General features: G+C 34.0%; 1 protein-coding gene across 1 annotated transcript; it reads left to right on the top strand.

Annotated features, from left to right (window-relative positions):
- Positions 1-2,326: 2,326 nt before the first annotated feature.
- On the top strand, positions 2,327-10,122 carry MANEA (mannosidase endo-alpha; the record flags this gene model as incomplete). Its single annotated transcript, XM_082307738.1, has 4 exons — positions 2,327-2,879; positions 6,206-6,315; positions 8,712-8,788; positions 9,486-10,122. Exons 1-4 carry the CDS (start codon positions 2,330-2,332, stop codon positions 10,120-10,122), a joined length of 1,374 nt encoding a protein of 457 aa, XP_082163864.1. The 5' UTR covers positions 2,327-2,329.
- Positions 10,123-11,635: the final 1,513 nt, after the last annotated feature.

Below are 11,635 nucleotides of genomic sequence, written 5' to 3'. Positions count from 1 at the left end.
AATACTTGTTGAAATAAGAACATGTAGCACTGAGATCAATTCCTGACACTTCAGAAAAAGCACTTCATGATAGTGAAACCTTGATGCAATAGAGGAGGAATTTAGTAGCAGATATGTCAAGCAAAGAATAAAAAGGAACAGTTTCTTCAAAGCCCAAATGAAAGACCTTATGAACATTCTGATTATAGACATTACAGTCATGAATTCTTTTTTACAGAAGAGATGAGATAAAATAATAATTGCAGAAGTAATTTATCACTTGCAATCCTATATGTTGTTTGATGAAGATCAATAGCATCTGGGTTAAATTAAACTGAATACATTAATACATTAGCCAGGTGAATAGTATTGTTTCCTTTAACAAAAAAAAAAAATCCTGACCCTTTAGAAAACTTCAGTTTGTCTAATCTGAAAATTGAGTTAAACTCCCAGAGAGGGGTAGCATGATAGTCTAGAAAGAGGACTGAAAAGGTCAGGAAAAGTAGTAGAAGTAGTTTGAATGTATTTAAAGTTAATTTCTTATTAGAAGAAAAATGTTCTGGAATCCAAATAATCTCTTCGACAAAATTCTAACATCTTGAGATGGATTGTGAGCTATAGAAAAAGAACCCTGTAATTTGATGTAAAGTGATACGAAATCTGTTAATGAAGAGTCTTAAATGAGGTACTATAAGCATATATGCCATAAAATCATTTTCCCTGACAGTAGCCAAAGGTATGGTTTCATAATCCAGTTGGGCAAAATGAGCAACATCATTTCTATTGTCTTCCCTTCCCCCATCTGTTTTATTAACTCATTTGTCGGTATTAGTGCTGCGATTGATAGTCATTCAGCTGAGTCAGCTCTCTAACAAGGTAAAAGTGCAGAGGGTATTTTTTGTTGTTTATTTTTGAGATGTTAACAGGGTTTTGCTGTTGAAGTGTATGAGTGACCTTACTGTGAAAACCGAATGAATCCCAGAGGTAACTAAAACTAGACAGCAGGATGAATGGATTAATGTTGGAAATGGAAGCAGAACCTCCCTTTTTGGCAGTGTCATACTGCTAATCCAATTCAGGCTGTATTGTTAAAAAGCATAGTCTAAAATTCCTTATCTAAAATTATCACAGCAGTAACAAATAGAGTGTTGTGATAACTGAGCTATATGTTAATGCACTTTAACAGTAGTAAAGAACATTGGTAGGAAACTACCGATGAGATACTTTATAAGTGTTTTAAAATGACCTGTATATATCTCAGTAAATTAAAGTAAGATTCTAAAATTGGGAGGTCAGTTGCAGAAATACAAAGTGACAGCTATGTTGTGTCTAATGGCTGTTGAATCAGAAATTTATTCTAAGATTTAGTGTTGTCAGTTCTATGCATAATCTTGTTCCACATAATTCTGTGGTAATCTAAATTTCCTTAATCCTTTTCTCTGGCTCTCTTGTGTTTAATGTTGAACAGGAATTAAAGTTATAAATAATCAGGCATCCTGTTATACCGATTTTCTTCCCCCTACTTTCAGGGCTCAAATCTTGCTGTGTACTATTGGTCTTGTTTCGAGCTTAGTTCTGGAATTCTACATGAAGTGTCACGCAGCTGTGACAAAGTACTAACAGGCTGCCAGCAGCTAACTTACAGGCTTTCTGGTTGAGGTACATCCTTAATGCTATGCTGCTTTTTGTTTACATAATTCAGAAAACAAATTAGAATTTTAGATCTGTAGAGCTGCAAAGCATCATTGTTTTGAGTCTAACCTGCCAAAGTATTTAGTCAGTGTGTTGGTTAACTAAACACGAAGTGGTTGATCTGAAGCCAGTAAATAGGTTAGTAAATGAAACCTGTATTCTGAACATAGGCTGTACTTCTGTCATATCTCATTTTGTCCTTTACTCTTGTTCTGCTACGTTATTCTCCTTTCATGGCTTCTGCTTTTTTTTCTTCTATTTTCTGTGCTATTTCTATCTAACTTGTCAAAACATGATAGTTCTGAAATAATGTAACCAGAATTTCCATTTCATGGGATTTATTTGGATTAGGAAACAATGAAGTGCAAAAGTAAGATGCTTTATAAAATATATGAGTCCTTGGTGGTAGAACCTCAGAACCTGATACACATTCTCAAATGCAGAAATGTTTTTTGTTGCCCCCGCCCCTGGCAAAGGGCTGTTAGTTATGCAGTCAGTGTATGTGTCACATTTGTCTCCGTATTATTTCTATTATGTAGACATTTTATGAAGCATTTCATACTGTTGAATTAGGTAATAAGAAATCTGACTTTTAAATATTTGTCTTTTGATCAGTTGCGGCCAAAATCCTTCTGTTTGGATTCTGAGCTATGACATCATGGCAAGATTTCGCAGAAGAACGTGCATCATTTTGTTGCTTTTTATTTTGTTTATTTGCTCCATAATGATGGCTTTGAAGACTCTCAGACCTGACAGAGCTGGCTTTGGGGATCCATTTGGACTTGGTTTGTTGCCCGAGCTTCAACAACGGACAGTGCTCTTAGACAATAAACAGAATTCACCAAATAGGGTTCAAGGAGATCCTGTAACGCGTGTCAGTAATTTGCATAGTATCGCAGTCAATACTATGAAAGCGTCTATGCCTCCTGTAGACAAGCTGGAAGAAGAGCTGTCTTCTCCTAATTATAACTTTCACATATTCTACTATAGTTGGTTTGGGAATCCACAGTTTGATGGTAAATATATTCACTGGAACCATCCGTTGTTGCCACATTGGGATCCCAAAATTGCAAACAATTATCCAAAGGGAAGGCATAATCCTCCTGAGGACATTGGGGCCAACTTTTATCCTGAACTTGGATCTTACAGTTCCAAAGACCCTTCTGTCATAGAAGCCCACATGAAACAAATGCGTTCAGCTTCAACTGGTAATTAATGTTAACATTTCAGCATGTTGTTCATTTATCCAGCCTTAAATATGTGAATGAACACAACTGACCCATTATTCCATTTTTCTATGTAATTCTGGAAATGTCTGAAACTAGTAAATGTCTTTGTATTTCTGAGTTTTAACCCTCAACCAAAACCTGCGTCTTCAAAGCTCTGTCTGATGAGTGTAACAGCACAGAAATGTAAGAACTATATTTGTAATCCTGTAGGCGCATGCTTTTCATGACTTACTGTTAAGCACTGATAACATATGTAGAAAATACAGAAACCATTGCTAGAATATATTGTCTGTGTATTTTATTTTTGGAGATGAATACGTCAGTTTTAAGAACAGGTTTCAGTAAATCATGTTAACATGGTGATGGAGCAGTCAGTTCAGATAGGAGCATTTTTTTTTTCTGAAATATACATAAGAATATTCAATATATTTTTTGTGTCATTCTTTGTTGTTGGGCTTTACGGTCCTTTTTATGTTCAAGCTAATATTAAACTCTGAACAGCTTCTGTAAATGTAGTTGGAGCAACACGACCAGAGCTCATAGCATTATTCAGAGTGCTGATCACCTTGAATTGAATCACTTTCATTCACCTAATCATTAAGGTTTGACGTAATTGTTATATTCCCATTAGTAGTGTTTATTTATATAATGGTTACTTCTTGATTATTGTTTTCTCCTGGTTTTTAACCTAACCTGTATTTTGTACAAGGTTAATACAAACATAGGAAATTTCTCACCCTTTTCAGTAATACGATAACTCCATTAACAGGAACACTAGCAACAGTGGGAAAACTTGCAGATAAATCTCAGGTATTAGTTACCAGTAAGCACTTTTTTAGTCTTATCTAAAGCAAAATAATGCATGATAGTGTGATGAAAGCAGAGAGAGCACTTGCAGCTTTAGAAGGATCTGTGATGTTTCTCATCCTCTTAATACAAATGTCTAATAAAACTTAACTTCTGGTGGAAAAAAAGTAAGGTTTTTTTTTAGTAGCTTAAATTAGTTTTCCATTTAAAACTCAGAAATGTAAATGAGTAGTTCATGCTTCCTGTGACATACTCTTTGTAACATATTACTGATATTTGTCAAAAGTGTTTGTTTTTTTTTTTTCCTGCTGTTATTCTGAGTTACGGATTTAAGTACACTTGAATTTGTTCTCTTCTGTCTAGATTTGGCCAACATAAATCATCAACTTTTTTTCCTCAGGTCATTACTTCAAATATTGCATCTTTTTTTATAAGAATTATAATTTCATTTTTTGTGTACTGTGAGGTTGACTATTTACAGTTTCTTCTTTTTGTCTCTTAGCCAGTGTCTAATCTATGACTGCATTTTACATTCTGTCAAATAATAATTTTTCTTCTAGCCTTTTTTGAGGCTTTATCAAGGATCTTACAAAAGAAGAAAAATGTAAGTGGTTCTTTCAGCCAATATTGTGTAATGATCAAAGGCATATAAGAGATTGGAGCAGCAGGAGTCTCATGCAGTGCTTCATTGTATTCTTCTTAGATTTTACAATTCTTTCCTTATTTATTAATTTCCTAATTTTAAACAGATTAATACAATAGATTTTATTCCTCAGATTGCTTTGTGAAATTTATTTTTTTGCACCAGCCTATTTTAGTGGTAGTCCAGTTTGAAGTCCTTCATTTGTCTTGAATGACTCTACTCTGGTTTTAAACATTTTTATGCTATTGTTTTTGGCACTGAGTCCGTCCTTTTTTAGACTCCTGAAGTTGTACATAACTTTCTTTTTTAACCACAGGAAAGAAAACATTAAGTAATCTTTCTCAGGAAAAGACCAATGCAAATGTGAATTTAGGTTCCTCGATGAACAATTCTGTCTCCTGAACTTTCCCTGTTTCCTAAAGGTAGAGGGTCTTGACAGATGTTGTGTTCAAGATACCTTGAATGTAACCTGAGTTTGTTGCTGCTGTTCTACTTGTCCTTTACATCTTACTCGTTTGAATTTTGTCCTTTTCTTTTGTGTGAAATAAAAGATAGGGTGATAAAATGCAGTAAAATACTGCATTTTTCTTGTCCTTGAGCAGATGATCTCTTGTGATAGTTAGTCTATTATTTGTGATTCTCTTTTTGATAAAATGGAAAGAATATGCTGAGGGTAGTTGAACTAACTTCTCCTATGTATAGTCAGCTCAAATTTCTGCTTTTGATGTTAGAAGGTGATTGTGTATTCACTCTGATCTATGCTTTCTTTTTCATAATTTTGGACTTGTTTGTTTGGAAATCATTAGTCAGAAATGTTATGTTAGTAATACTAATAGATGGAATTTAGCATATATACTTCCCTATCTCAGTGACCTGATTTGTGTACTTAAATCTTTACCTAGTTAAAAAGAATCACATTGACTTATTCTTCCATATGTTTTTAAATGGTATAATTAGGAAAATATTCCTACATCAGCATTTCATGTATTTCTTTCTGTCTTACCATCTTCCCGATATTATTTCCAGCTATATACCCAAGAGGTCTAACTTATTTATCTGACAGCGTTTTATTTTAGAAGGCAAGAGTTTAACCTTTCTGAAGAGGTATGTGTTCTTTTGCTTTCATGGAGACCATCAGGAAAATTTACAGTATAGAGACATTGTATTTGTTGTCATCTTTTTTGTCAAGAATAGTAACATCCTTAAATTATTGAGAGTTACTCAAGCATTTTTTTTAGGTAATAAATTTAATTTCACATGGTTGAAAGGGTGGATTACAGCATTGTAACTTCTGTTAGCAAGAAGGAAGGTTGTGGGATTATAATCACTGCTTCTAGTATGAAATGAGAGGTACAGAGCTAGAGGTACAATGCAGAAATATGGCGGGGAATAAAATTACATGAAATAAGAACCTCTTTCATCACATGCATAACCCTCATCTCTTGAGTGTTTTCTAACCCTGTGTATCTCGATATTCTCTGGCTGTACTGTGGCATAGTTATAATGCCTTAGTTGGGACCATCCTCCTCCTCTTGGTACAACCTGGAGGTTAGGGCACTGCTGAAAAGTGGGAGGGAATGGCTCCAAGTGTTAGGCCTGGGACACTGAGCACGAATCTTTTCCCTTGGCAGATGATCTTACCACTGTTTGTTTTGTTGTCCTTTAAACAAAGAAAGAAGTTAAAATTCACACTTGAGAATACTGAGAATTCGTATTTGGTTAAAAAGTAATTTGAAATTCTCATTTATATTGTGTAGGTTTCACATCAAACAATAATGATAACTTACGACAGTGATACAACATTCATGTTACATGTTAAACAACATGATTTAAAACTTAAGTTTTGTATTTTCAGGTGTAATAGTGCTTTCATGGTACCCACCAGGTATGGCTGATGAAAATGGAGAACCAACTGATGATTTGGTGCCTGTTATTTTGGATTATGCACACAAATATAATCTAAAGGTAAAGTATTTTTAAGATGCATAAAATAGGACTACTTAGGAAAGTAAACCTTGCTGAGTTTACTACATTTGACTCATGGTGTAGAGCATGGGGGCTTGTCATGTAATGATGGCTTCTGTTTCTGTCTCCTATTACACTGCACTTCTTTTGGATCATAGAAGCAGCTATAAGTGCCCTTTGAAATACACTGAATTTTGATAAGACCTAAGCAATATTGCCTTATAACTGGAATGAATATCATAATCTGCCTTTTTTCTGGTTTGGTTCAGATCTAAAGCTTACAGAATCTAAGGTATGGTGTTGTGGATTTTTTTTTTTTCTTTTTAGGAAACAGTTTTTAAAATTAGAGAACATGTTGTTTTCAAATGAGTCTTGGGAGTTGAGGGAAGTATTACATATTTCAAAATATTATGGAATACAATGATCTATAAACTAGGGAACTTTGAGAAAGAAAAAAGACTAACCTCATTTTTTGCATTACTGCGTAACTTGCTGGAGCCTGATCATAGAAGTCGGGACCAAGCATCTATGAGTAATAAAGAGCGATTTAGAAGTTCTAATTTGAATGAATGTCTTTGTTCCAGAAGGTATCAGGAACATTTGCCTTGGACAATAAGGTCAGAGAGGTGCTGCTCTGACTTTAGGTTACTCCAGGGCATGAGAGGATACAAAGGCTAAGTTACCAGCTTCCTGAAATAGGTGAAATATCAAATCAATTAAAGATTATGTGGATTGATCAGTAGAATCTAAAATCGTGGTTTGATTTCATTTATTTTTAGAGTAAGACTTGTATTTTCTCTTGAAATAAAGAAAACGTGTTGCCTTTGAGTCTTGCCAAATAATAAATTTGAGTTTTTAAATTATTTAAGTAGCTGTATATGTTTAATCTCTGGAGGGTGTTGTCTGTAGTGGAGACTAAAAATGCAGCCTGTTCATCTGCTCTGGTTTTAGTTGGTCGTGCAAGCTGCAGGTTCTTAGAGAAATTTCCTGTTACTAGTAGCAACTGTAGATTCTTTGACAAGCAGGGGGAAAACAGGAAAGTTAAATCCGATACAGGAGTAATTTTGAAACTTAAAAATGCTTTGTGAATTGTATTATGTGTGGCATAAGTTGCACATATGTAATAGTAAATTATTAAAAAGAAAAAAAAAAGTATTATCCTTCCCCAGAATTTTCAGATCTGATGGAGCTTGCTGTCATGTAATAGAACTTGTTAGCATTTAAGTCTCTCAAAGGAGCCAAGGCAAAATGAAATAAACTACCAAGGAAAATGCATGTAATATTATGGTAATGACTGGAATATGGATGGAACTGCTGTTATTGCTTGGAATAATTACCAAAATACAGATCTTAAGGACAGATACTACCAGGGAATGCCACCTTCACTGTAATGTTTTTAAACATTCTTGCACTAGTAAGGTATTACAGTTAAGTGTTAGGAATGTCAGGAGACCAAAATCAACATACAAAATAGATTTCTGTTATGTCTGCTGAAAGAGACATCCTTTTGATTTGCATGGTTTTGGTAGTTGGAAACGAAATATGAAATTATAATGCTCTTCAACCTGTCCTCTTAGTCCTAGTGATTTAGTCTAACACTCTCTTTTTCTATAGTATGTACCAAACAGAGGTAGATATTGGCTCTGCAATGGAAATTTGCTACTGTTGCAGAGCTGTTGAAGAGTTTATTAAATGCATTCTGCTCTAAAATTGCTTCTGAAAAACTAGTTGCTTTGATTAATGTAATATACTCTTCCATTTAATTGTATATTTGGGAACAATGGCATTTTTACATGGAAATGACTTCACATCTATAGGTTAAATAATTTCATAAGCTCCAAGCTTGAAATTCAAAGCAGTAGCAGTACATTATATTAGATTTAGTTCCAAGAGTTTATTGCTGTTGATAAATCTATAAAATTTTAAATTAAAGTTTTCATATCCCATATCTTAAAATCTACTTTGACACTGAAAACTCTCCTTGGAGAATTACCTATATCAAATTTAATACATTGTTTAGAAATCAAATATTAAAATATGTCATTGGTTAATCAGTTCTTTGACATTTGAATAGATAATATTTCAATTTTTATTTTCTGCTGTCGTTTTTTTCAGTTTTCTGAAGCATGCTTACTACTTGCTGTAGCCTAGGGAAAACAAAAGCAGTGTTTTGTTTTAATGTAAGAAACTAAATATTTACTCTATTACCAAAGTTCCTTGGATCTGAAGCTTCTAATCTTAGCAGTGCAGGAGCTGAATTAGGGTTGGATTATTCTCAAAATAGACTAACAGAAATGTGTGCTCTGTAAAAAAGAACTGTATTTAATGTGACTGGTGCCCATATATACAGTAGTATTTTATGTTTGTGTTGCTCTTACTACGTTTTCATCTTTCAGGTCACTTTTCATATTGAACCTTACAAAGATAGAGATGATCGCAGCATGTACCACAATGTCAAATACATCATTGACAAGTGAGTGCTTTCAGAATGGTTTCCTTTGGGATTTGTTACATGGTTTAGGGGACTTCTGCATATTATCTAAAGCTTGGAAGAATATATAAAAATGTGTACTGAGACTGAAGAAAACGATAAGAAACTTTGTTCATATTTCGGTGGTACAAAACTCAGTCTGTTTTTTAAATATTGAAGTGTGAATTTTACATAGATACTGAAATGTAAATTGCTTTCAACATTCATTAGTATCACAAGTCATGATACTTCAGATTAAAGCAGTTAAAGTATTAGCTACACGATATATAAATTAAACATACATTTTTATAGTGACAAACTAGCAGCTAAGCTTTAATGTGTTGACCTCTAATGATTTTAATTCAGCTTGACAAATTCTGTACAGCTACTAGTTGTTTTGTTTATCAATGCTACTTAGACTGTCTTATTTCATACTGAATTAGAGAATTGGCCTTCAGAGGAAACTAATACCTATAGTGCAGTTTGACACTAAGTTACTAATTTGTAGTAATTTAAAGGTTCTTTGCAGATTCATTATTTAAGACTTCAGCAAATGCTGGACTGAAAATATATATGAATTGCTATGTTTTGCAGCACATGCACTGTCTTTTTAAATTAGTTTGTAGGAAAAGTCTGCAGTTATAAAACAGTATTTTCCAAATGGCAAATTTTGTCTTAACAATGCTTGTTTGCTTTATAGATATGGAGGCCATCCAGCCTTTTACAGGCATAAGACCAGCACAGGCAGATTTCTTCCCATGTTTTATGTTTATGATTCTTACGTAACAATTCCTGAAATATGGGCAAATCTGTTAACTGTTTCTGGATCCCAGACTATTCGAAATACTCCGTATGATGCGTTATTCATTGCACTTCTTGTAGAAGAAAGACATAAGCATGACATTCACAGAAGTGGCTTTGATGGAATGTACACATACTTTGCCACCAATGGCTTCTCCTACGGCTCATCTCATCATAATTGGGCAAGTTTAAAAGCCTTTTGTGATAGTAACAACTTAATGTTTATTCCAAGTGTGGGGCCAGGGTATATTGATACCAGTATCCGACCATGGAACAACCACAACACCCGTAATCGTGTCAATGGGAAGTACTATGAGACTGCCTTCAGCGCAGCTCTTTTGGTGCGACCAGAAATTATTTCTATTACATCTTTTAATGAATGGCATGAGGGAACTCAGATTGAAAAAGCTGTCCCCAAACGGACTGGACAGGTGGTTTACCTTGATTATAAGCCCCATAAACCAAGTGTTTACCTAGAGCTTACTCAGAAGTGGTCTGAGAAGTACAGAAAAGAACAAGAACAGTGGCTTATGTGAGCTGTTGCTGCTGCAGTTGTATCCTAATGCATTAACTACATTGAGAAAGAAATTGAGAGCTGAAAAATCTGTTATTAAATGTCTTTATTATAGATATGTTCGAATTATTATCTCCCTTGAATGTATATGCACTACTACTGAATTTGAATTTGGAAGAGTAAAAAGATGATGAGATTATTGGCATTCCTGTCTTATTGGATATTGTAGTTCAAGAATATTCAGGGAAAATGCTGGGGTTTTGTTTTTTTTTTTGTTGTTGTTGTTTTTTTTTTTTCCCTAAAACTTCGTAACTTGCATGTTGAGCTTCCAGAACATCTGCATGGGATAACTGTACATGACCAAAGTAGAACAAAAATTTGTCATAGTTATACTTACTTCCTTTATTCTTGTAGTTGTGTTTCTAATCAAAGTGATGCTGTAATCTGTCATTTTTATCCTGATAGCTTCTTGCAGGATGCATGTCTGTAGTGTGTGGAATAATCTACATCTACTGTTTTTAATGCTTTGCACACAGGGAGTTCTTGACATATGACTAGCTTGGGGTAAAAACACTGAAGAGGTATGTGTGATGCAACATTAGTGTTTTGGTTTTGGTTTTTTTTTTTTTTAAAGTATTTGAAAGATTGAGTTCCAAAGAACTGCTGAAAGATTTATAGTTTACTTCCATTTGTTCTGTTCAGTACATGGTGCAGACTTTTGCAGATAACTGGATACAGACCAGTAACATAGCTTTTTCTATGTTACTTTGAATTTAAAAAAAAATGTTTGAAACTGAGTGGAAAAGATTTTTTTTGAGGGAGAAGAAAACCCCTAAACATGCAAAAAATATACTAAAACTTCCATTGTTATATGTTGTCTGCTGATTGACTGCAGACACAAATCTAGTGTGCTGTTAAAGATATTTAAAGATTCTAAAGCTAATATCTTACAAGTCCTGCAATAAATATAATTTTAGGAAATGCTTTTTTTGTTTCTGATTTAGGAGCAGTCTAGTTTGGTAGCAATGACAGCAACTACCTATTAGTTTAATTTGACATCTGAGATTTCTATTTTTCATATAGTTCATCTAGTTGTTTCAGGATTCAGAATAGTAGATACTAAAATCTTGTTACCATTCAGATAAGCTCCCTACCAACACTACCTTTAATACTGTGGTGTGGCTGGAAATGAGTTCTTTCAGACCGAAGAATCTCACCTTTCAAATGTTGTGATTATTAACTGTATTTCTTAATGAAGCTTGAAAAGATCAAGTCATGGACATGTCTCCTCAGCAGTTCTTTTTTTGGCATTTTCATACAGCTGCATAGAAAACTCCTGAACTTTGGAATAGTAGAAATTGCAGTGTTTTGTTTATTTGCAACAAGTGTTTAATCTGTAGCTTTTTTTAGTTGTTTTTTTTATTTATATACAAGGTGCTGATCCTGTGTTTTAGTTCATATGCTGGAACTGTTGTGACCACTAGAATTCCATTGATTTCAGCAGGACCAATGGAAATTACACTCTCTACTTGGTT

Source organism: Platalea leucorodia, assembly GCF_965183815.1.
Source record: "Platalea leucorodia genome assembly, chromosome: 3".
NCBI lineage: Eukaryota > Metazoa > Chordata > Aves > Pelecaniformes > Threskiornithidae > Platalea > Platalea leucorodia.
This window is presented reverse-complemented; position numbering and strand designations above follow the sequence as displayed.